General features: G+C 53.3%; 8 protein-coding genes across 8 annotated transcripts; 4 read left to right on the plus strand and 4 right to left on the minus strand.

The window, feature by feature from the left end:
• Positions 1-487: 487 nt before the first annotated feature.
• Positions 488-1,654, minus strand: BDV59DRAFT_194784 (uncharacterized protein; the record flags this gene model as incomplete). Its single annotated transcript, XM_073692453.1, has 2 exons — positions 488-523; positions 632-1,654. 2 exons carry the CDS (start codon positions 1,652-1,654, stop codon positions 488-490), a joined length of 1,059 nt encoding a protein of 352 aa, XP_073545629.1.
• Positions 1,655-5,357: 3,703 nt separating this feature from the next.
• hmg1 (HMG-CoA reductase) lies at positions 5,358-9,656 on the plus strand. Its single transcript, XM_073690599.1, has 5 exons — positions 5,358-5,380; positions 5,462-5,968; positions 6,031-6,390; positions 6,442-8,777; positions 8,837-9,656. The coding sequence occupies exons 2-5, from the start codon at positions 5,633-5,635 to the stop codon at positions 9,174-9,176; spliced, it is 3,372 nt and encodes a 1,123-aa protein (XP_073545630.1). The 5' UTR covers positions 5,358-5,380; positions 5,462-5,632; the 3' UTR covers positions 9,177-9,656.
• A 1,819-nt stretch (positions 9,657-11,475) lies between these two features.
• BDV59DRAFT_183813 (putative cell polarity protein) lies at positions 11,476-13,971 on the plus strand. The gene is made up of 2 exons (XM_073690600.1): positions 11,476-13,169; positions 13,222-13,971. Exons 1-2 carry the CDS (start codon positions 11,616-11,618, stop codon positions 13,621-13,623), a joined length of 1,956 nt encoding a protein of 651 aa, XP_073545631.1. The 5' UTR covers positions 11,476-11,615; the 3' UTR covers positions 13,624-13,971.
• A 24-nt stretch (positions 13,972-13,995) lies between these two features.
• On the plus strand, positions 13,996-15,559 carry cyp4 (peptidyl-prolyl cis-trans isomerase). The gene is made up of 4 exons (XM_073690601.1): positions 13,996-14,579; positions 14,758-14,927; positions 14,988-15,094; positions 15,151-15,559. Exons 1-4 carry the CDS (start codon positions 14,387-14,389, stop codon positions 15,329-15,331), a joined length of 651 nt encoding a protein of 216 aa, XP_073545632.1. The 5' UTR covers positions 13,996-14,386; the 3' UTR covers positions 15,332-15,559.
• A 771-nt stretch (positions 15,560-16,330) lies between these two features.
• Positions 16,331-17,170, minus strand: BDV59DRAFT_204114 (high-affinity Cu transporter CTR3; the record flags this gene model as incomplete). Its single annotated transcript, XM_073694378.1, has 4 exons — positions 16,331-16,367; positions 16,416-16,899; positions 16,951-16,981; positions 17,033-17,170. The coding sequence occupies 4 exons, from the start codon at positions 17,168-17,170 to the stop codon at positions 16,331-16,333; spliced, it is 690 nt and encodes a 229-aa protein (XP_073545633.1).
• Positions 17,171-17,446: 276 nt separating this feature from the next.
• BDV59DRAFT_183823 (exosome non-catalytic core subunit SKI6) lies at positions 17,447-18,692 on the minus strand. Its single transcript, XM_073690602.1, has 2 exons — positions 18,187-18,692; positions 17,447-18,120 (listed from the first exon to the last, which is right to left on the minus strand). The coding sequence occupies exons 1-2, from the start codon at positions 18,483-18,485 to the stop codon at positions 17,613-17,615; spliced, it is 807 nt and encodes a 268-aa protein (XP_073545634.1). The 5' UTR covers positions 18,486-18,692; the 3' UTR covers positions 17,447-17,612.
• Positions 18,693-18,789: 97 nt separating this feature from the next.
• Positions 18,790-21,914, plus strand: BDV59DRAFT_204116 (putative DNA excision repair protein (Rad26L); the record flags this gene model as incomplete). The annotated part of the gene is made up of 2 exons (XM_073694379.1): positions 18,790-18,964; positions 19,024-21,914. 2 exons carry the CDS (start codon positions 18,790-18,792, stop codon positions 21,912-21,914), a joined length of 3,066 nt encoding a protein of 1,021 aa, XP_073545635.1.
• An 86-nt stretch (positions 21,915-22,000) lies between these two features.
• Positions 22,001-23,394, minus strand: ssuA (RNA polymerase II subunit A C-terminal domain phosphatase). Its single transcript, XM_073697111.1, has 2 exons — positions 23,295-23,394; positions 22,001-23,094 (listed from the first exon to the last, which is right to left on the minus strand). The coding sequence occupies exon 2, from the start codon at positions 22,949-22,951 to the stop codon at positions 22,085-22,087; it is 867 nt and encodes a 288-aa protein (XP_073545636.1). The 5' UTR covers positions 22,952-23,094; positions 23,295-23,394; the 3' UTR covers positions 22,001-22,084.
• Between the last annotated feature and the right edge of the window lie 449 nt (positions 23,395-23,843).

Here is a 23,843-nt window from a genome sequence, read left to right on the forward strand (position 1 = left end):
GAGGGAACAGAGGCTTACCGGAGATTACCTTGGGCCAGCAACGAAGAATAGTTAAGGATCAACGAGGCGCAGTTCCGTCGGGTGGGGGGTGGAGGACGCGGGCGATACTGGATCGCTGGTGATGACGGCTCTGCAGGAGAGAGGGAACTGAATGACTAGAATAATGGGATTGAGGGGGGTACTTGGTCCCTTTCGGACAATGTCTGACCGTCCAGTTGGAGAGCCAAGATGGTGAAGATATTCGAGTGGTGAACTTGATGTTGGGTTTCTTTTTCCCGGCGGTGCCCCACGTGACTGTCCACGCGTGGCTTAGCGTGTTTCATATCCTGACTAACTCCCTCAAGTAAGTCATCCCACACACTCTCTCTCTGTGTAGTACACATTGACATTTGACATTCAACAATCTCTTCGTTTGTTACAAAGTCTCTATTCGGCTGCACACAACTCCTACAGAATACAGGCAAACCTTATATCGTTGTTTCTCTCTTCAACAGGGGCCTGCCCCGTTCCAAAACAAACAGTGCTGTTGTTGACATCTAAGACCGCCCCACCTCCCAAAGAAATAAAAAAGGATGCCTCATGAACAACCACTCGGGGCGACCGTCTTCGTCACCGTTTGAAAAGTGGTCACGGTGGTGACAAGCTGCGCCCGAGGAGGCGGCGATGGAGAAGCAGACGCGGAAGGTGACCGAACGGCGACGGATGAAGAGCTCTCCCCCAATTTCAGTGCAGCACCGTTCCCCGTGATCTCATCAAACTGTGACGGGATGGACGCTCGGTTCAGATCCTGGCCTTGCGCATACCCCGTCGAAACGTGCACATAAGTCTTCTCATGGTCCGCCACGTCCTCGCCCACGTCCTCGCCCTCGTCCACGTCCACGTCCATACAGGTCGTATATATCTCTGCCTTTCCCTCGGGCAATGAGGGGTCCACGCGAGGCGCCGTCGGCCAGTCCCACACCCAGTACAACGTGTAGGGTTTTCCAGATGGCACGTCTTTTGGCAACGCGACGTCGGTCTGACACCACAGGTCCGCACCCATCAGCTGATCCGCCTGATGAGGGTATTCAGCCTGGCGCCTCTGCGAGATCTGACCTCCATTAATTTGATAGCAGCGGCCATCGTCGAAATTCTGCACGGACAAGAGAACCCCACGTCGGTCCCCGCCCGTCCCCTCCTGATTCCATACCTTATGCACGTCCAACAGCTTCTCGTCCTCCTTCGGCTGGGTCGTCCCGTAGACGTAGATCGTCCCCCGATTGTGAGGTTTGCCCGGTTGGTTCTGCGGCAGCGTCACATGTCCATTTTCTTGGAACCGGAGCGCGATGGCGGCCCCGGCGGAGGCGTGTAGTCGTGGGTTGTCCTCGTTCTGGACCTGCTTTCGTTGTGTGGCCTTGCAGAGGTTGTCGGATCGTAGGATTTGAGTTGCATTGGCTCGGCCAGCCGGTGGGATTAAGTAGGTCATATCGGTGTCGCTGAACCCGGCCTCGGTGCGAGGCACGTTGCCACGAGCGTATCCTGGGGCACCAACGAAGGTTCCATTCGGAGCGATGACCATAAGTTGCTCGACCCATGAATGGGCATCCACTATCGCGGCAAGGAGCACACTGATCAGTAGAGACCGCCCCAAGCGGTGGTTGGAAAAGTCGACCATAGTTTGATATTTGGCTTGCTGTTTGTTTGAGAAGCAGACAGAGCGTAGAGTACACCGACCAGCGGAGTGAGATTGAACACAGCGAGAGTCCTTTGATCGTCAGTCGAGCTTGTTACACCAGCATGTTCAACCGGGAGTAGCTGGAAACAACAAACCCTCTTATATCTGCATAATGGTCTTTGAGAGTGGTCCTCTGTTGTGGTGATTCTTTTGTTTTCGTTGAGCGCCACGGCAATTCGCTGAGGAATGGGTCTACAGTAGGATAGTCTCAACACAACAAAGGAGTCATTCACGATGAATAGAAGACCGAGGTGACAATGAGCGGGTGTTGTTCTGTCAAGTGACAATGAAAGATAGAACAATTTCTTCCTTTATCCGATTGACAGTCTCCTGGGACTTCAGGCTTGAAGAGGCGGACCTCAGCATAAAGAGGCACTCGCATTTCTGCAGGACTTCTCTGGTTCGAAACACAAGAGGCATTAAGAAAGCATGGAGGCTATTCGTGCCCAGGGGGTAAGTGAATCAGACGGTCCCGCTGGGCGCTAATCATCGCGATAGATGAAGCGACTGAACAGTATGATCCCACAGCCAATCAACAATGAATAGACGTCACTTCTCAGACATGTCTATGCTTATTTGTTACAGATGCAGGTCAGTAGATCCTCCCTGCGAGTAATTAGCTGGGTGCATTCGATGAGATCGGGTAGATGTGATAGGATCTTGAGCCTGGCGGGTGAAGCCCAGGAATATGGGCTCACAACAGGTCTGTAAATAGTTCCAGCGCTTAGGAATGCTGGCCGGAGATTTTCTACCCATGGGATTATAGTAGAAGCACTTCGTGTCGCAGAGATGGAGACAAGCCTGTCGAGGAAGCTCATCCATTGGACACAGCTCCGCCTTGGGCGCTTGAAGTACCTGTAGATATGCATTGACGGCGGCACTATTGGACCAGCTTCGATCGGGATGCAAAAACAAGTCTCATGGGATCAACGGCGGTTGGACGTCAAGCGCCGCTCAGATTGAAACGCTGTAGCCCCACGCACCAGGGCCCGGCGCGTACAAGATTGAGGTATATTAGAGTGCCTAAATTTTTCTTCTGACCGCAGACCAGTAGCCTAGATGCCCGATAAGTCTTAGCAGAGATGGTGTTGGGCAAGTAAGCTGCTAGAAGCAACATCGAGCGGATGACTTTGATCCTGTTGATGAGCTTTCTACAGGTATGGGGCATTCTATATAATATCATTAAAGATAGGATATCTGCTCAAAGCAGAGCCGCTCCCAAATATGGTTAAGATCTAGGGTTGTTTTTAGGAGGGCGGGAGAGCAGCCTTTTGGGTGCTTTTTGCTTTGACATACTCAGCTTGGTGCGAATGCACATTCACTCTTGTTTCATATTCATCCTCACAACCCTTGGGATAACTTTACTTGCCGGGTTCAGCTTATCTTCAAAGTTCGCACAAGGTCATGACGCCAGCGGTCACATTCACGCCTGAGTTCGCGGCTATACGAGCCCGTGTCCCCTTCGTTCGTAAGTTAGACAACGGTAGCCATGATGAAATTTCCAAACTTACCGACTCGTGCTGGTTTGAATCAGAGGATAAAATTCTCTCTACCTCAATCGGAGCTCTCCGGTTGAAGAGTTTAATCAAAACAAACGACCAGCCAACCGTGGAAAATATAGATCGGGTTGGAGTTTAGCTATCAGCACAAACCAGACAACACAACTTGGTCAGAAGCTTTCTGAACTCTACCCACTGCTCCATTTCGAAACGGAAAATGTGTAGACCGTATTGTCTTTCTTTTCGGCTTCTCCTTAACCCTTTTCTCCTTGTCACGTCAGCTCCACCAAATCGTGTCGGTCTTGGCCTTCCGCCAGCTCGCTTGGTTCCCATGGAACAACCATTGGGATTGATCGAATGGTTCCACGAGTGATTGTTCTTGGGCCCTGCTCATATTGTTCGCTCACCCAACAAACTACCTAGATTATTTTCTTTTGAGGTTTACGAACGGCTACAACAGCTCGGTTCCATCCATGGCATGATTGATTGTTTGTCATTCTCATGAGCAACCGTTTGGCGGTCTGTCAGGGTCGCATGCGAAAGCTACCGTAGATATTCAAGCGAATCGTGAGCTTTTCACCGGTGGAAGGCACAATCGAAGCGACTGGACCGTTATCGGACTTTTACGAAATCGCAATTCGAAGTCTTCTGGCCAAGAAAAGGCCGGATGATCATCGGGGCTACTGCAAGACCCTACGGGCACCTCGGAAGCGAGAGGAGAGGGTTTCTCGCTCTCGGGTGGGCAGAAACGAGAGAGATGAACAGATTGATTAGATGAAAGGTGGGTATGTGTGGTTTATCTCCGAGGTCTGCCGGCCTGTCAATGGTCCGAGTGCTTTTCTAGGAATCCACTCCGGTCAAGCGTTCCACCAGTGCCGAGAGAACAGTGAGGGATTATGAATGATGATGGATGGTCTGCTCCTGTAATTTTGGAGAGTCCTGGGATGTAGGAATTGGGACGGTTTGTGTGGCAAACGGAACCGGTCAATACGGGGGGTCTTTCCAGTTACATAACTCCGCAAGGTTGCTGTCTTCGAGTTGGCCAATAAAGGCGGGTATTCTCAAATGTAGGTCTTACATAGTCATGTCGGCGCTCTTCATTGTTTTTTCGTTTCTAGTTGGGTTCGCAATAGCGGGCCTATCGTAAATGTCGATTGCCAGGCTAAATAAATCGATTTGTGATCAGTCCAACACATGGCCTGGAGGATGAAGGCTGGGTAAACACGCAGCCCTGCAGTCCATACCAAAACATGTTTGACCAGGAGGAACCAAGTTGCAAGGGAGTGCCTAGGGCGTGGTGGTCGAGTTCAGCCGGATTCTCGAGCCAACAAAGGGGACTGGTATTATTGAATTCGCTGTAACGTGGTACGAATTGCGCCTCGAATGGCATCTCCCGGGAACTCGATACGGGCCGGTTTTGACGAACCTTGTTGAACATCCATGTCAGGATACATGTCGTTAATGGTGGAGAGAAGGAGGGGGAGTCTGTTGTTTCGTCATCGCTGTAGATTGTTCGATATATGAGGTCGGTGACCGACTTCTACCTGCACCTTTGCTCTCTCATTCTCGACGACGCGAGCCATGCAGCCGGATCCTTGCGAGAATTCTTTCGTCGCAGGACTTGGGTAAAAGTGGATCGTCCTTTCTCCATCCATCGACTCACAGGATCACCTTACATTGAAGGAGGACTTCTGGTGGCCACAGCCCACCTGTTAGACCGAGCCGATAAGCGGAGACGAAGCGGATTTGGGCTAGTTATAGGCAAGAAACTCACCTGAGGGACGGTATTCACGAAGGTCCCTATATATTTTCCCTCCAGCTCCCCTTCTATCCATTCCCCTCTGGTGAATCATATTACATACACCGTACTGCTGCTCCTTTTTCCCTGCGGCAAGGGATCATTAGGTAAGCGATCCCTTACAGCGGGAAGACTCAACCGATCTGGCGGTAAAGACTCATTAAAACGTGACAGGCGGCAAAATTCGCCCGCTTTTCCAACTTCATCGCCACGATTTCTCACACCTCCCAGGGGTCCCACGCCTTTTTCCTCGCTGCCTAAACCCCCAATTGTCAAGCATTCCTTTTAGGGGCTAGGAATTGGTTCCTCCAGTCCTTCCTCCTTTGGCTGGGAATCGAGCGAGGCCTTCCTTACCTTTACCTTACTCCGGTTGGTATTAATATTACCCTTGTCAGTGGACCTTCTAAGGGGGTCTTCGCCAAACTTTATCAACCAACTGACCTCGTGCTGCTTCTTCGCAGAGTTGACCTGCCACCCCTCCTCATGCAATTGAGCGATCATCGACCGTAATTTGGACTTCGTTTAGACGTGTGATCTCTCTCCGACGGCCTCTGCGCCAGGGCTTCTCCCTGCGGACCGTCTATCCCGCCATATCCTCTCGCCGCCTCCCCCCTAGCCAACATGGCGTCCACCTTAATTCCCAGAAAGTTCCGCCAGGCGACCTCCGAGAATGACACGGAGCCTGGCTGGCTTAAGCGTCAGGTTACCGGTGCCCTGCAATCGATCTCCCGTCGTGCCTGTCTTCACCCTATTCACACAATCGTCGTGGTGGCCCTCCTGGCTAGTACAACCTATGTCGGCTTGATTGAAGGCAGTATCTTCGATAACAAGACCCCTCGCGATGTGGCCGGTCAGCTGGATGTGGACACCCTGCTCCGGGGTAGTCGGCACCTCCGCTTAGGAGAGAGTACGGCTTGGAAATGGCAGGTCGAGGACAACCTGTCGTCCGAAGACGAGGTGAGTCTCATCACTCCAGACTTGACTCTGCCATGATTTGTCTAATGATCGAGTTGCACCAGACGGCCCAGCACCTTGGTCTGGCCACTTTCATTTTCCCGGACTCGACGTCGAGATCGGCTTCCACCGCCCCTATCGTCGACGAAATTGCGGTTCCCTCCAACGTTTCCGCACAGGTTGTCCCCAACACCCCCAACCTCTTCTCCCCGTTTTCGCATGACTCGTCTATGGCGTTTAGTATGCCTTACGCCGAGCTCCCCCAGTTTATGAAAGCGATGCAAGAGATCCCGGACCCATCGGCCGATGAGGATGTGGGCGAACAGAAGAAGTGGATTATGCGGGCGGCTCGTGCCTCGGGTTCGGGACAATCTATGAAGCTCTGGTTCGCCGATGCCTGGAGTTCCTTCGTAGATTTGATCAAGGTAGGCCTTTCTTAGCCTGGAATATTATAGAGAGTCGCTAATGGGCAGTAGCATGCCGAAACCATCGATATTGTTATCATGACGCTTGGCTATATCTCGATGCATCTCAGTTTCGTCTCCCTGTTCTTCTCCATGCGACGTCTGGGCTCGAAGTACTGGCTAGCTAGCACTGTTTTGTTGGCGGGTGTCTTCGCTTTCCTGTTTGGCCTACTGGTGACCACGAAGCTCGGTGTCCCGATCAACGTGCTCCTCCTCTCGGAGGGTTTGCCATTTTTGGTCGTCACCATTGGGTTCGAAAAGCCGATCATCCTGACACGGGCTGTCTTGAATGCCTCCATTGAGAAGAAGAAGGGTGGAGCGCCTGGCCAATCGGCCGCCAACAACCAAAGATCGATCCAGGAGTCTATCCAGACTGCGATCAAGGAGCAAGGCTTTGAACTCGTCCGCGATTATTGTATCGAAATTGCCATTCTCGTGGCAGGTGCCGCCTCTGGTGTCCAGGGTGGCTTGAGACAGTTCTGTTTCCTTGCCGCTTGGATCCTCTTTTTCGACTGCGTTTTGCTCTTCACCTTCTACACTACCATCCTTTGCATTAAGCTGGAGATCACACGGATCAAGCGCCATGTGGCTCTTCGCAAGGCCTTGGAAGAGGACGGCATGAGTCACCGCGTCGCAGAGAATGTGGCTTCCAGCAATGATTGGCCCCAGGCTGGCTCGGAGAATGCCGGATCTAGTGAGACCAGCATCTTCGGTCGGAAGATCAAGTCTAGCAATGTGCGTCGCTTCAAGATCCTCATGGTGGGAGGCTTCGTCTTGGTCAATGTCGTCAACTTGACTGCCATTCCTTTCCGCAACTCCAATTCTGGATCGGGTGTGCCTATTCTGTCGCGTGTGTCGAATGTCCTTGCCCCTACTCCGATCGATCCTTTCAAGGTTGCGGAGAACGGTCTTGACTCGGTTTATGTTTCCGCCAAGAGCCAGATGAGAGAGACGATCGTTACTGTCATCCCTCCCATCAAATACAAGCTCGAGTACCCCTCGGTGCATTATGCGTCTCCTGTCGAGAGCAAGTCCTTCGATATTGAATATACCGATCAATTTTTGGATGCTGTTGGAGGACGGGTCATTGAGAGCCTTTTGAAGAGCATTGAAGACCCGATCATCAGCAAGTGGATTATCGCTGCTTTGACTTTGAGCATCGTCCTGAATGGCTACCTTTTCAACGCCGCGCGGTGGAGCATTAAGGAACCCGAGCCTGCCCCGCCACCGCCGGCACCGAAGGTTTATCCCAAGATTGATCTGAACCCCAAGGACGGCCCCAAGAGAAGCCCGGAGGAGTGCGAGGCGTTCCTGAAGGAAAAACGGGCGGCTTATTTATCGGACGAAGAACTGATCGATCTGTCTCTACGTGGAAAGCTTCCTGGCTATGCTCTCGAGAAAACTTTGGAGAACGAAGACCTGATGAGCCGGGTGGATGCGTTTACCCGGGCTGTCAAAATCCGACGAGCGGTGGTGGCTCGCACCAAGGCCACATCCGGGACATCGGCCTCTCTAGAGACGTCAAAGCTTCCCTACAAGGATTACAACTACTCTCTCGTCCATGGTGCTTGCTGTGAAAACGTCGTTGGATATCTGCCTCTGCCTCTCGGAGTGGCTGGGCCCATGGTTATTGACGGCCAGAGCTATTTCATCCCGATGGCCACGACTGAAGGTGTTTTGGTGGCTAGTGCCAGTCGTGGTGCCAAGGCCATCAATGCCGGTGGTGGCGCCGTGACTGTCTTGACAGGCGATGGCATGACTCGTGGTCCTTGTGTTGGCTTCCCTACTCTTGCTCGGGCAGCTGCTGCAAAGGTCTGGCTTGACTCGGAAGAAGGTCGGAACATTATGACGACCGCTTTCAACTCCACGAGTCGCTTCGCCCGTCTGCAATCCATGAAGACGGCGTTGGCGGGTACCTATCTGTACATTCGTTTCAAGACGACCACTGGTGATGCGATGGGCATGAACATGATTTCCAAGGGCGTTGAGAAGGCGCTCCATGTGATGTCTACGGAGTGTGGCTTTGACGACATGGCCACCATTTCGGTCTCGGGTAACTTCTGTACCGATAAGAAGTCCGCCGCCCTGAACTGGATCGATGGACGTGGAAAGTCGGTGGTTGCCGAGGCGATCATCCCGGGTGACGTTGTTCGCAACGTTCTGAAGAGTGATGTCAACGCCCTTGTGGAATTGAACACCAGTAAGAACTTGATCGGAAGTGCCATGTCTGGAAGTTTGGGTGGTTTCAACGCCCATGCGTCCAACTTGGTCACCGCTGTCTTCTTGGCAACAGGTCAAGACCCTGCGCAGAATGTGGAAAGTAGTAGCTGCATCACGACCATGAAGAAGTAAGTAGATTCATGTTTGATCTTAATCTATGATCTCCTTTGCTAACGGCCATCCGCAGCGTCAATGGCAACCTGCAGATTGCGGTGTCCATGCCGGCGATCGAAGTTGGCACGATCGGTGGTGGTACCATCCTCGAAGGACAGTCGGCCATGCTGGACCTTCTGGGTGTGCGCGGCTCCCACCCTACCAACCCCGGGGACAACGCCCGCCGGCTCGCGCGCATTGTGGCCGCTGCCGTGCTCGCCGGAGAATTAAGTCTGTGCTCTGCACTCGCTGCCGGCCACCTGGTCAGAGCGCACATGGCCCACAACCGCAGTGCGGCCCCTACACGGTCGTCTACTCCGGTCTCCGCCGCTGTGGGTGCCGCTCGGGGACTCACCATGACCTCGTCGAAATGAGCGGGGCATGGGCGAGAGAGCTATGGAAGATGTCATGTGCCTTGTTATCACGATAGAATACCCCGTACACCTACTGCGATTGTTCTTTTCGGATGTTGACTGACCCGTTTACTGCATTGGACCAGTGGGACAGTTGGGGGGGCTTCCATCTTGGTCTCGCTTCGTTCTATGTTTATTCTCGGTGCATTGCGATTCAGGGAGGCGAGGAACCTCCCCCTCGTCGCCCTCGTGGAGTCTGTCTGGGAAATATGGAAGTTTTGTTTTCTTCTGTCTCTCGGCGTGGAAATGAAAAGGGAGTGAGTGGATTTGATAGAGACTTATGTACAACGCCTGAGTGGCAGGTGGACAGGAAATCGGGCAACCGAATGATGAGGCGGAATGCCTCTGGGATTGATTAATACGGACAGAATTATCACTTCGGCATAGGCTATGGGGAAACCTGTATGATTGTGAATTGATAGAATGAATTGTTGTTTCCATAGTCTCCCTGCTCAATTGCGTCCAGAGTCGATTTGCCGATAATTACCCTTAAAGAACACGCCAAGGCTAACGGTCTGGACTGGTCGGCGAGATTATTTGGCACTAGAAAAGGCCCAATTTCGCATTCTTCCAGGTGGTTCCGGTCGAGGCCTGCATGTAGAGTGTATGGATACATACGCAATGGTGTCGAAAAGTCGGGTGTCTAGGTAGAGTCCGATCCTGCAGGATCCTGGGAATAAGCTACAAACTCCCTGCAGGAGAATTTGGTCGTGTGTTCTCCGTGGAAAATACACCGCCACAGCACGCTAATTAGGATCGGTTCCTGGCGGGTGGAGTTGTTATTATGGATACTAGGAAGTTATAGACCGGTATTGTCCTCCCAGTTGGTAGAAACAAGGGATGAAGGGGGAAATAATGGATGCATGGAATGGGTTCAAACCGTCTAGAACGACGGACAGGATCTATTAATATCGATATCTAACCTTCTGCAAGTCGGGGGAATCTCCAGACGGAGGCGTTGGCGGCGTACGACTACTGGTGGTTCTCCCGTAACGGATCTCCATCTCCAACTTCTCCCTTTCTCTCTTTCTCTCTCTCTGTGTCTCTCTCTCTCTTCCTCCCTCTCCCCTATCCATCTTCTCTTCTCGTCCTCCCCCCCCATTCATTTGCCTCTTTCAAGGTGGACCTCTCTCTTCTCTTCTTCTCGCCCATCGTTCCATCGCGTCTGGGGTCGATCTCTCCTTTCCCCCCTACTTTTCGTCCCCCTTGATCTGTCGCTTCGTCGATCGACAAGCTGAACGCCCATCCTTAATTCCTTTCGATTTGGATCCCATTGGAGAGAAATCGGAGAAAAACACGGATTTCCCGGCTTCTTTTCTTCTCCTTACTTGGACTGGAATATCCCTCGTTGCGTAATCGTCCACACCCGAGTCGTCCTCTCACCAGCCACAATCCCACTTGTCTGAGCCATCTGGGGAGAGACTGTCCTTCGCCGTTCATTCTTCCGTATCACTCGAACTCAATAATCCTTTCAGTCCAATTTCGAATGCATACGACCACCTCTCCCTCCTATTTGTCGCAGTAGGACTGTCCTCACTGCCGAGATCTCTCCCCTCATCGCCCTGACCCCTGATGAATGGTCATTCAGGGACCATGTCGCCCGTCTCCGTCGACGGCAGTGACTGGTCTGGGATCAATCAATATCAGAAATCCGAACCACCCTTCTCCCCGACCTTCTCGAACCGCAGCAATCTCGCCACCCCTCCGACCTCCGGCATCCCCAGCGGTGCCACCGGTCCCCCCATCCCCAATGGCGCTCCCTCGAGCCAGGTGAGCGACGCCGGCAATCCGTCGCCGCCCAGCTCCGTCGCCGCCCGATCTAGCGATGGCACGCTGGTCGACCAGCGCAGCCGCCGACACAAGCAGATGGAGGATATCCTCGGCCAGCACTATGTCGCGCTGAGACGCTTCCTCCACCACCCCTATCGGGACGACCGCGCCAACGGCAAATCCAGCAAAGCCCGCGACAAACTCCTCCGCCTGTCGCCGACCCAGTTTCACGAACTCAGCACCGATGTCTACGACGAACTCCTCCGCCGCCAGCAGGCCATGCCGTCGCCGTCGCGTCCGCCGCGCCCCGACGTCCCGCCCTTCCTCCCGGCCCGTGACGACTTTCACGAGAAACGCAACCAGGCCCGTCAGAAACTTGCCTCGCTGCAACACCAGCGGTTTCGCGACCTGGCCACCGACGTCTACACCGAGCTGGAGCGCCGCTTCCCGCAGTTCCCCGCCCGCGAGTCGCGCCGTGCCAGTCCCGCTCCGAGCTTCCGCGGTCGCCCGTCAAACGGCTACCCGCCCGTTGGATACCCGCCGCCGCCGGGCTCGCGCCGGTCGCAGTCGCGTGGGCCCCCGCGTGCGCCGGGACGGGGATATCCCTCCGGCGGCCCGCCGGGCAGCCCCATGGGCGCGTTCCCACCCCGGAAGGGCTCGTTGGTGAGCGGGGCACCGCCGTCCATGAACGGCGTGCAGAGTAATACCATCGTGCCGAACAAGAGCACCATGGTCGAGGACGATGACGATATGGCTGGCACGGAGGACGACTATGACGCGCGGAGCGATGCCTTCGCCCTCGACGCTGTACTGAGTCGGCGCGGGACGACAACGACACTGGGCGAGGGCGAGCGGAAGTTGCTGGCCGATTCCCAGTCCCAGGTGACGACGCTCCAGGAGAAGGTGGCCAAGTTGGAGGAGATGCTGAGATCCAAGGACGAGGAGCTGACGAGGTACCACGAGGACCGGGACAAGATGGACCGGCTGGAGGAGATGATTCGCACGAAGGACGAGGAGATTGGGAAGTATCAGGACGCGCAGGACCACTCTCAGGTTAGTACGTCGGAGCGGCAGGAGTGGGACGATTTGAAGCTCGAGCTGGAAAGCAAGATCTCGAAGGCCGAGGATCTGAATAGTTCGCTGCAGATGGAGCTCGACAAGGTCCGGATGGAACAAGAGGCCATGGAGGCCGACCTGCGCGGCCAGATTGATGAGGCGTCGCGCCAGGGTCCTACGGATACGGAGCTGCAGGCCCGGTTTGCGGACCTGGAAGTCAAGCATCGCGGGCTGCAGGAGGAGCTGCGAGAGCAACAACAGGTCACCGAGGAGGTCCGGCGTGAGGCCGCGGGTTTCCTGATGGAGATGAGGGCGTTGTCGGAGCAGAGCCACGCGCGGTGGGAACAGGAGGAGCAGTTGTCGGGTGAAGTGCACCGTCTGGAGGAGGAGATCCAGCAATGGAAGAGCCGGTACGCGAAGGCCAAGACGCAGCTACGACATCTGCGCGCGTCCTCCACAGGGATTGCGGAGATCCGGCCGGACGTCAGCACCATCGCTCACAACAATGAGCTTCTGCATGAGCACGGGTTGATCAAGGATGTGCATGTGACGAAGTTTCAGATCTCGATCGACGAGCTGCTGCGGATCGCTCGGCTTGATGATCACCGTCAAGTCATGCAGCAGGTCAAGGCGGTTATCGTGGCCGTTCGCTACATCGTGCATGATGTTGGTCTGGCCGACGGTCTCGACGATGGGCTGTCCGCCCTGCGGACCAAGGCCACCCGTCGGGTATCTGCCACGGCGAACAATATGATCACGGCGTCGAAGAACTTTGCCAACTCCAGTGGCCTCTCTCCCGTGTCTCTGTTGGACGCGGCCGCCTCGCACTTGTCGACCGCTGTCATTGAGCTCATTCGCTTGGTGAAGATTTGTCCTACGCCGGTGGATAACCTCGACGAGGAGTATGAAGAGCATCTGGCCCAGATGAAGTCGCCCGACTACTTCAGTGTTGCTCCTAGCCAGAGCCGACTGAGCCACAACGAATCGGTCTACAGTGCCATTAGCCCTCCACACTCCCGCAACCCGTCGGCTTCCTTCGTTGGCTCAGAGAATGGCCCCAACGGAGTCGCTGTTAATGGGAAAAGCTATGCTGCCCAGTCCGAAGATCATGAACTCAAGGATATGAAGGTAAGCCACCGGCCAATGACGCGTGACCGGGAATGACTGACTGTTGTGATAGTTCTACCTGGAGGATCAGACAGATGGGCTGGTCCAGTCCATTCAAGCCCTTGTGTCCAGTATTCGTGGTGATGAAGGTTTGGCTGCAGTTCATGCCCATGTCTCCGCCATTACATCTATCGTCACGCATGTGTCATCTTCCGCGGAGCACTTCATTCATCGGCCGGAGACGAATCAGGCCTTGCGCGAACGCGCCGGACCTCTGATCCGGACGCTGGACGAACAGAAGACTCGGCTCATGAGCACGGTGGCCGACGGTGACATGGCGTCCGACGCGGACGATCTGCGCCGTGTCACTAACAAGCTCCCGCCGATTGCGTTTGAGATTGCCCGAGAAACCAAGGAGCTCGTGCAGCGGTTCGACGCGGTCGACTACGACGATTCCGAGGATGACTTTCGATAGGTTGTTCTCTTGACTTCTCCGTCCATATATGCATTGTTTCTTCGTACATTAGACTATCTTGCCTCTTGAAGTTTCTTCCCTTTTCGCCAATCATGCATGACAACGAGCTACTACGTGGGATGACATGTTGACCTTGGTGGAGCTTATGACCTTTGCTTGTTCACTTCTTTCTTTTGGATGTGCTTCCCTTCTACGAGATCTGTATTCTTACTTTTGACCTCCTCTGTTTATACTTTAGCATTCTGTTGGTTTGTTCCGTGTGATTAGCGGTTGACTTGTTTTTCTCTATTCGTCTAAGAACTTGATATTGCATTATGTTCATTCATACAAGTACGGAGTAGACGCCCCGTCAAGCCTTCAATCACATGATCTCTTCATTAGTATTACATAATCATATCGGAAAGGCAGGATATATTTCCGGGCTGCCTGCGTCAGTCCGGTTCCATCCGCTCCCCAGCTGCAACAACACCATTCTGCCGCGCTTACGCTGCTCTGTGAAGTATATCGAGTTCGGTGAGTAGAGATTCCGTTGGTTTCCGGTGCTGGGATGTGTCCTCTCTCCTCTGGAGATGCCATGCCCCTGTGATGGCGGAATTGGGCGTCTGAGCCAGGCATGCTTGCTGTGCCTTTTTTTCTCCAGCTTTCTCCATGTCTCTGGCACGCATGACTCAGCAGGTAAAATAACGGTTACTGACGGTATTCGGGACGGCGATCAGATCGTGTCGGAAGCAGGTTAATCCGGACCCGTGCCCCTCCAGCAACAATGTTCTCCCGAAGCCTGAGGTCAACAATAACCCCACCTCTCTCGTCTCTCTCTTCTCGTCCCCTCTCTTCCGTCCTCAATTGCAATCAATCTTCCTTCCTCTCCCTTCGTCCTTTCCATCAATCCACTGTCAGAATGGCCTCCACCGCTTGGTTCGATATCAAGTACGCCCCTAACCCGGGCAACGGCACTGGTAGGTTCTTTTCCTCACTCCTTTCTCTTTGTCACTCTTCACTGGAGGGGCTGTCCTTCTGTTCAATTCCCTCCTCTGGGCTGTGTACTTGGAATTGTGTTTCAATTTCAAAGCAACCCTGTTTCGTCTCGCTGCATTTTGCTTTTATCCCGATGCTGACCATGGTCTTGCCGTATAGAAAAGACTGGCCGCGTCAACTTCAACCTCTTCAAGGATGTTGTGCCCAAGACTGCCGAGAACTTCGCTGAGCTCTGCAAGAAGCCCGAGGGCCAGGGTTACAAGGGCTCTGGCTTCCACCGTGTCATCCCCCAGTTCATGCTCCAGGGTGGTGACTTCACCCGCCACAACGTAAGTTTAGGTCCCCCCTCTCCCAGACGGCCGTAAGCATGCGAACCAACTCCAATTCAGGGCACCGGTGGTCGTTCCATCTACGGCGAGAAGTTCCCCGATGAGAACTTCCAGCTCAAGCACAGCAAGCCTTTCCTGCTCTCCATGGCCAACGCTGGTCCCAACACGTAAGTCAATGCTTCTCTCGTTTCTCTATGCGGGCCACCCACTAACAGCCTTCTAGCAACGGCTCCCAGTTCTTCATTACCACCGTTGTGACCTCCTGGCTCGACGGCAAGCACGTCGTCTTTGGCGAGGTTGCCGACGATGAGTCCAAGAAGGTCGTCAAGGAGATCGAGGCCCTTGGCAGCTCCAGCGGTTCCGTCCGCTCCAAGGTCACGATCGTTGACTGCGGCAGCGCTTAAAGAACTCAAAAGCAGAACGAGCCAAAAAAGGGAGGATCTGGGTTGTTCGAGAAGGGGGATCCGAGCTTGACGGAGCTTGTCGGGAAGCTAGCTACCCTTTGTCTTCCCTTCGAAGCGGCCATCGAGCGAGGATCCCTCTGTCGGGTCTCCTTTCCTTGCGTGGTGTAATCTAGAGTGTCTACGGATATATTAACAGGGTTTCTGCAACCATTCTGTTGAACTTTCGAATGTCTTCTCCTGTCGGTAAATCGTAGTTGCGTGGTGTAAACTCGGCGACCCCGCTTCGCCATGGTGGGGCCCGGTTACGTTAGCGATGCCTGAGGCATGTATGGCTATCGGCTGCGGACTTGGAAACCCTAACTGTTGTTATATCGTGAACTAGGTACACCAGCCCAGATCGCTGATTCTCTCATTTTATGCTGAGTAATCTGCCTAGGTTGTAGAGATTAGTCTTGGAGCTGCAGGTTGATAACTAGCTTATACTGTATCGACAACAACCTTCACCGTCTTCATCGTCTACATTTAAGAGACGTCTCCAGTTCCATTGCGCTTGTCATTTCGTCTACCGTCCTCGTAAGAAGAATTTACTAAGACATGACAGATTTACCTGAATAACCATATACACGCTGCTAATGACCTAAACAGGAATGGTTAAAACATAACATTATAGGACGCAGCCTCAGGTTCAGCGGATAATGGAGATCGAAGCGAAGATCACCGGCTCAATGCGCCGAAGAAAGGTCACGAATGGCTGACCAACGGGCTATACCTAGGACATGTTCAAACATAAATGTTCTATATAAGTACCCCGCTGCTATACATTCCGAAGCAACTTACTACAGACTGGACGGACTTATTAGGAACGCAGTACGTACCATGAGAGTACGTATCCATCTTATTACGATTCGTATCCAAAACAAGACATATCCAACTGACCCTGCTCTAAATGTTGCTAAATTGAAGAAGGTCCAAATCCCATGCACGAGACCAGCACGCATCCTACCCACAGCACTTGGTCACAGCGGTTGCGTCGTTCCTATAAACACATCAGTATACTGGTCCAATCAAAAGGAAAAGAACATACTCCTTCCCCGGTTGCAACGGCTCCCACGAGAAGATAAACGAGCCCAGAAATGCGCCAATGAATATGCAAATGATAATGTAACCATTGAAATACATCGCCAGCAACATGACAAAGTACGCCACCGCAAACTGCAGCATGTGCAGCAGTGCGCGGACCGTCTGCTCGACCAGCGATGGACGGAATGGGGGCTGTGGCGTATTGTTGGTCTGGCTGCGGGGAGGTGCACACGAGAACGCATTACCACCGCCGTTACTGCTAGAATCCGTGACACCGGCAGCGGACGATGAGGATGCAGATGGTTTGGTGGAATCAGACGGCAGGGCGAAGTATTGTGCGCGCAGACGGGCGCGGCGCACGATAAAGGCGTCGTACTCGCGGCCGATGCGACGAAGGAACTCCAGACAGAGGACAAGGCAGATGACTCCAATGCAGGAGCCGGCGAACATCCCCCGCGAGGTGATGTGCCAGGACTGGGAGAGGAAGCCTGGGGTCGTTAGTGGGTATCGGGGAGATGGAGGTGGAGGTGGAAGCTAACAGGCGTCTATGGTGTTCCAGTTCCATAGCATCTGGTTTACTGAAGTTAGTAGGGAGAGATTAAGAGTAGGACGGAGACGAACGGAGATTTTGCAGCTGGACATGTCCATCCCTCCCATGTCCATGCCCATGCCCATGTCCATACCGGACGTGCTGGTGCTCATGGAGGATCTGGTAGTGGTGGCCATGTTCATGGTCATGGTATGCATTGAGTGGTCCATGATGGACGAATGTTCAGAGATGCGATCGGATCGAGATACGGAAAGACATGTATCCCAGGGACAAAAAGGGGGATCCGATCGAGATATGAGGGTTTCATATAGTGGGACAGAAGGCGTTCATCGTGAGTGAAATAATTGTTTGATGGCGCACAGAGATGCATATTGAGCACATTAGCAGCGCATGCCAATCACATCTGCTCTAGTGCGAGGAATTGAGCACATTTTGACCAGGCTAAACCCACGCCATCTAGATTACTCAGCGCGATCAGCCATAAAGGGGGATCCAAGACAGATAGAAAAGATTCGAGTAGTGGAAAGGGGTTGATTATATGCATGATGTCGTTAAATTGTATCAACTATCCCACACGCCCAACACCGTAATGGCTCCCGAAGGGTATAAACCATGCTTTTAGACCCGATAGACCCGATGCATCTGCAATTATTACGCGCGTTTTGAACCCTTGATGACTCCCTCCATGATCTCTCGAATCTGTTTGCATCCGTCGATTCCAACGGCCAGCATCGTCTCCACATACGAGCAATGCACCTTGGAGTCCATGTTCAGCATCGACACCTTCATGTCCTCCTCATCCGTGTCCATGGCGTTCTCCCCGACGGGGATAGATGATGTTGTACCGACGGTTAGAAACGGAAGTTCTTGTTCTTCGGGGAGTGACAGATCCAGCAACGGGTCGAGTTCGTCATTGTGAGGGTCTCGCGGGGTCGAGGCACTCCCGCTCATGCCGGCGGTACAGCCACACAACAGTCCGGGCATCGGAATACCCGCATCCACAAGAGCTAGTGTGCATGCGTTCACAGCAGCAGCCAGGAGTGATCCATCGGCTGACAGTACCGAGACATGGATGCTGATCGTGCTGTGAGGATAGAGATAGGTGTGGAGATGGGATTGGAAAGCAGCGCGCAGGGTTGTCGCAATTCGAGAAGATTGTCTATTAAGACAATTACGGGTCAGATATCACTGTAGAGAAGTCTCTGTACGTATTGGGGCGGCATACCGATCGCTTCCCCCCGCGCGTCTCTTGCGGTCAACCCCTGCAAAGCCGGCGACATTCACGTCTACCTCGACCACTGCTCCCGAGGACCCTGCAGAACCACCTGTTGCGTCTCCGCGACGGCCCTCGGCGGGTCCGTGGACAGAGCACATTATCGTCGTATTCCCCATCGCGAGGTAGGAGGAGCCAGAGCTTGCAGGGTTGGTGGAAATTTGCGCTTGGAGAAGTCGGAGCTCGTTCCATCGGCGACCATCGAGGCGCAATTTTGTGAGAGGATATGTTGTCGATGTATCAAGAGGCATCTTGTGTAGATGTCGCTGTCTGGCTATTCAAAAACTTGTTATACTCGGTTTGGTAGAATGGTAGACGAATTGTTCGGTGAGGTCCCCCGCACCGTCTGCGGCGCGTGAACCGGGGTGAGGACGAGGAGAGTTAATCGCGGAGTGATATAGAAGTGGTGAACTACTCCTAGAAGCATGTAATAGGAGAATGCGACGTTGTAGTCAACGGGGGAATGGGAGAGCGAGAGGAAAAGAGCGGAAATCGATCGGCGGCAAAAATCGATCCCGTTTAGCTGGTTTCCCGATTGGGAAACCCTCTCTCCTCATGAGTTGTTGGCGCATGAAATCATCCTCCGGCGTCTTTCTCCTTCTCTTCCCTCCACCTTCCACGGCGCTCGACATGAGTCACTGGGAGATTCAAGCTTCGGATGCTACCACTGTCGATGACTCTGACGACGACGATGACCTTGACGCGGTCTATCTGGCCAAATCGACACCTAGTGAGTTCTCTCCGCGTACGGGCGACTCTCGTTTGATTTGTAGCTAACGCCTTGCATAGGAACGAAATCGACGCGTCCTCTGAAAGAAAAGAGTACGCCTCCGATAAAACAAGCTTCATCCCCTGTCGAGAACAAGCACACTCCCGTGGTCGATGAACAGTCACCGGGCAGCGATGGGTCATTCAACGAGGGCGCTGCGGCCTACGAAGAATTCAAAAGACGGAAATCCCTCAAACGCAAACGAACCTCAACGAGTGCGCGCAAAGGAAAAGTCAAAGCCCCTAAAGTACAGGCGGCAACACCCAGCTCCTTCGTCGGGAAGATACCGAAACACGAAGACAAACCCCGGCCACGTCGTCCGCTCCGGGAATATGGCGAGGAAGTCCCGTCTGAGGATGAGTTGATGGAGTATACCCTTCCAGAATACTTGCAGAAACGTCGCTCGCGGTTCGAGGGGAGACTACACCACCTCAAACAGTCTGGGCTGAAGTTACCCCCAGACTATGACGATGTTGATTTCTCGGACGACGAACGGCTCGAGTTCTTGCGAGAAAAACCCGCGTTTACGACCTTGAACCCGTGTAGTCCGTATAAAGACATTACGCTACCGTACTCCCTGGGCTTGGTCCCGGCGCCCGTTGCCCAATGGCTTCGGCAATATCAGGTGGACGGCGCTGCTTTCCTCCATGAACTATTCGTTTACCAGAAGGGAGGTATTCTTGGTGACGACATGGGCTTGGGGAAAACTGTACAAGTCATTGCTTTTCTTACGGCAGCCTATGGGAAAACCGGCGATGAACGAGACGCGAAGCGCATGCGGAAGATGCGCCGCAGTGGCAGAGATGGATGGTATCCACGAACCCTCATTGTATGTCCCGGCACGCTAATCAAGAACTGGATGGCAGAGTTTGACCATTGGGGGTGGTGGCACGTTGACTCTTACCACGGAGACAACAAAGAACTTGCGCTGCAAGCCGCACGCTCAGGAAGACTCGAGGTGTTGATTACGACTTATTCCACATATCTTCACAATAAAGACGCTGTGAACATGGTAGACTGGGATTGCGTGATCGCCGATGAATGCCATATAATCAAGGAGCGGACCTCCGAGACCACGAAGGCAATGAACGAGGTGAATGCGCTTTGCCGCATTGGGTTGACTGGTACAGCTATTCAGAATAAATACGAGGAGCTGTGGACAATCCTCAATTGGTCAAATCCCGGAAAGCTAGGCCCAGTGACGACATGGAAGCGATCGATCTCGGAACCCTTGAGGATCGGTCAGTCTCATGATGCAACGCTGCACCAACTAAGTAAGGCCCGGAAGACCGCAAGGAAGCTCGTTCAAAATCTTTTACCGCAGTTCTTTCTTCGGCGCATGAAGTCCTTGATCGCCGACCAACTTCCTAAGAAGATTGACCGAGTTGTCTTCTGCCCGCTAACTGACACCCAAGCGGATGCCTATGAGAACCTCCTCAACAGTGACATTATCACTTATATCAAACAATCGTCCGAGAAATGTGATTGTGGTTCGGAAAAGAAAGCCGGGTGGTGTTGCTACCAGGTCCTGCCATCAGGGAGGCGTTGGCAGAGCTACGTCTTCCCCGCGATGGCAGTTCTCCAGAAGCTCAGTAATCATTTGGCTATCTTGATCCCGCAGGCGATCGATCCCAACGACAAGCAGGAGAAGGATAAGGAGATGTTGGAAATAGCTGTTCCAGACCGGTGGCAACAGCTTTATCGCACAAGAGACTCCATCATCAATTATGCTAACCCGGATTTCTGCGGCAAATGGAAAGTCCTCCGACGTCTTCTCAAATGGTGGCATGCAAATGGTGACAAGGTCCTCGTCTTCTCCCACAGCGTTCGCCTGTTGAAGATGTTACAGATGTTGTTCCACCACACCAGCTACAACGTCAGCTACCTGGACGGGTCCATGAACTACGATGACCGTGCCAAAGTCGTCAATGAATTCAACTCAGACCCCCGGCAATTCGTCTTTCTGATCTCAACTCGCTCTGGTGGCGTGGGCCTTAATATCACATCAGCCAATAAGGTGGTCGTCATGGATCCCAACTGGAACCCGTCGTACGATCTGCAAGCTCAAGATCGCGCCTATCGTATTGGCCAGTCTCGTGATGTCGAAGTATTTCGTCTAATATCTGCGGGAACAGTTGAGGAAATCGTCTACGCCCGACAGATCTACAAGCAGCAACAGGCCAATATTGGCTACAATGCCAGTTCGGAACGGCGGTATTTTAAGGGTGTGATGGAGAAAAAGGACCAGAAGGGAGAAATCTTCGGACTCAACAACCTCTTCGAGTACCAGAACAACAACATCGTGCTCCGCGACATCGTCAACAAGACTAATGTTGCTGAGAGTCGTGCCGGCGTGCAAATCATGGACATCGAGGTGAACGAAAATGACGCGAGTGATGACAACCCCGAGAACACAACGCGGAAGCAAGACTCGGATGACGAAGTTATGAGCCAGCTTGCTGCCATGATCCGCGGTGATGCCGAAGATGCCACCCCCCAGGCCTCTCCGATGCCGAAGAAGCACGATCCTATCCAGGCCATTCTCACGGGTGCTGGAGTTGAATATACCCATCTGAACAGCGAAGTAGTCGGGTCCTCGAAGGTGGAACAGCAGCTCAGCCGACATGCAGAGCTCGCCGGGGAAGGAGTGAGCAACGTCCAAGTGTTCGCTAATTCACAAGCGAGCGAAGGATCCTCCAGTCTACAGAAGGATGGCCAACAAGTGCACTTCAAATACCGTCCCCCTCCTGATGTGATGAAACGGCAATTTTGTAGCATGGCGAAACGGTTTGGATTTCCAAATGCAACGGAGTTTGCGCTGGTCGTGGAAAGCATGACGCAGGCGCAACGACGAGCTTGCCTGGAGCGTTGGTATCGGGAACGGCGCGAGGCATTGTTGGAAGAACAGTGACGTTTTGGTGACTTTTGCCTACGATACTCATGATACTATGATACCCCATTTTATTACGTTAAACAATTCTACATAAGCGCGAATATGAAACCGGCAACAAAGCTCGGATTAAGTCTTATTGATCAAGTATCTATTGACGTAGGACATGAATCATTCATGGCTTGCGCATCCTACAGCCATGCTAAAGTCCACAAAGCCGGTAGATGAGGCCACTTCTCCTGCCAGTCGGCCAGAATATGTGGTACTTTCTCATCAAAGTTCTGCCGGGCGAGACCGGTACCATTCTCCCACCCATCAGGGCCGTTTGCGAGGCGTTCCTGGGCCGCAGCTTCATTCAGCCGGTTCGCGAGGTCGAGGATGGCCTTGCCACCCACGAGAGCCTCCTCGTGGTTATCCTTGATATCGACATTGAAGACGTGGACGGGGCGATTCAGCGACGAGCCTTTATTCATAAGGTCGTCCACGACGGCATCCCAGCAGCGCTCCTCACAGGTGATAATGACGTCGACGACCCCGCCCTCGGTACCCAGCGCACCCTTGTCACCTTTTGAGACGTGGTCGACGCGGGGCAAGCCAGGCACCCAGTCCTGGAAGCGCTCCGGCCCCCATTTCAGGTTGCGATTGCGCTCCAGCATGTTCAGCAGACCGTTGTTGCGGTACAGACGCTCGTCCTTGGAGAAGAGCTCCTCGTACATCTGTGCGTAGGATGTCGTGTTGAAGTTGTAGACGTTTGGCTGGGTGATTGACGGGCCTGGCAGTCGCACCAGGGAGCCGGTGCCGAAGGAGATCACAGGGAAGGGCGACGGTGCGGTCGACAGGCGCAGGTGCGCCTCCATTGACCGGTTCTGGTTGGAGGCGCAGACCGTGCAGAAGCGGAGTTTGTAGGAGTCGGAGGGTTGAGAGTGTGGAATGGAGTCTGTAGGGGGGGAAGATTCTTGCTGTTGTTGTTGTTGGGATGATTCCTCCGGCGGAGGGGGAGGTGGTGGAGGGGGGGTCGCAGTGCCTGCACTGGACGAGAGACGGGGATCGTGGGCCATGGTGGATAAATGGAATAGATCGGTCTGTCTTATTCTTCTTGCTTATTATGGCCTAGAGAGAGGTGGTATATGGTGTGGAATGGTACGATTAGATAGATCTAGTGTTATGGTCAAGGAGGTTGGAAGATGTGTTCTGTAGATCCCTGCAAAGTCTACGGGCGTCAGCCAGCTGTACAGAGCATTGTTCAAGCGACAATATGGAAGACAAGTGCTCGCAATGGTAATCAGAAAGATGAAAAGCGTATGTAATAGGTTTGTCCGCATGGTGAGCTCGGACAGCTCCAATAATAGGGATCATCATGGAATTGCAGAGGGGCGTAGTTGGGACGGAGGGGAGTCATACCGTAAAGGAAACTCGCATGATCCGGAAGACTACAACGATATGATTGTGATATGGAAGAAAACGTGATGGTGTGGGCCGGAGCCCTGAAGAGCAGATGAAGAGAGGAAGAGGAAGAGGAAGAGAAGAAAATCAACAAGAATGAAAAAGACAGGTTACAGGTCAGCCCACCACCCCCCCTGGATCTCGGACCACCGGCGCCGATTTTCCGGTGGTCATGTGACCTCATCCCACCACCGGTGGGCTGAACTCATTACATTACCTTACCACCAAACATAAAGTTCCACTCCACCACCACCTCCACCATGGCTCGCGTCCGCGCCCACGTCAGTTTTCCCCTCTATAACTAGTTGCTTAATGCTAATTCACATATTAGGATGCGTACCAGCAATACCTCGAAATCCCGAAGCCTGACCTCGAACTTCCTGATGCGGTGGTTGAAGTGAGTGGAAAACAGGTGGCAGAACTAGTTCCAACATGACCAAAGTGAGATTTTCTCGCGGTCTGGAACTAGTTCTTCCGAGAACTAGTTGTTTTTGCTAACTAGTTTAG

This window comes from Aspergillus ambiguus (genome assembly GCF_047715705.1).
Source record: "Aspergillus ambiguus strain CBS 117.58 unplaced genomic scaffold BDV59scaffold_29, whole genome shotgun sequence".
Classification (NCBI taxonomy): Eukaryota; Fungi; Ascomycota; class Eurotiomycetes; order Eurotiales; family Aspergillaceae; genus Aspergillus; species Aspergillus ambiguus.

Bases quoted from the DNA above. Each gene is read 5' to 3' on its own strand.
- hmg1 (XM_073690599.1), top strand. From the start codon at position 5,633: ATGGCGTCCACCTTAATTCCCAGAAAGTTCCGCCAGGCGACCTCCGAG. The intron at 5,969-6,030 runs GTGAGTCTCATC...GAGTTGCACCAG, and splicing joins ACCTGTCGTCCGAAGACGAG to ACGGCCCAGCACCTTGGTCT. The intron at 6,391-6,441 runs GTAGGCCTTTCT...AATGGGCAGTAG, and splicing joins CCTTCGTAGATTTGATCAAG to CATGCCGAAACCATCGATAT.
- BDV59DRAFT_183813 (XM_073690600.1), top strand. From the start codon at position 11,616: ATGGGCGCGTTCCCACCCCGGAAGGGCTCGTTGGTGAGCGGGGCACCG. The intron at 13,170-13,221 runs GTAAGCCACCGG...CTGTTGTGATAG, and splicing joins ATGAACTCAAGGATATGAAG to TTCTACCTGGAGGATCAGAC.
- cyp4 (XM_073690601.1), top strand. From the start codon at position 14,387: ATGTTCTCCCGAAGCCTGAGGTCAACAATAACCCCACCTCTCTCGTCT. The intron at 14,580-14,757 runs GTAGGTTCTTTT...CTTGCCGTATAG, and splicing joins TAACCCGGGCAACGGCACTG to AAAAGACTGGCCGCGTCAAC. The intron at 14,928-14,987 runs GTAAGTTTAGGT...ACTCCAATTCAG, and splicing joins GTGACTTCACCCGCCACAAC to GGCACCGGTGGTCGTTCCAT.
- BDV59DRAFT_183823 (XM_073690602.1), bottom strand. From the start codon at position 18,485: ATGCCTCTTGATACATCGACAACATATCCTCTCACAAAATTGCGCCTC. The intron at 18,121-18,186 runs GTATGCCGCCCC...TTGTCTTAATAG, and splicing joins CGCGCGGGGGGAAGCGATCG to ACAATCTTCTCGAATTGCGA.
- ssuA (XM_073697111.1), bottom strand. From the start codon at position 22,951: ATGGCCCACGATCCCCGTCTCTCGTCCAGTGCAGGCACTGCGACCCCC.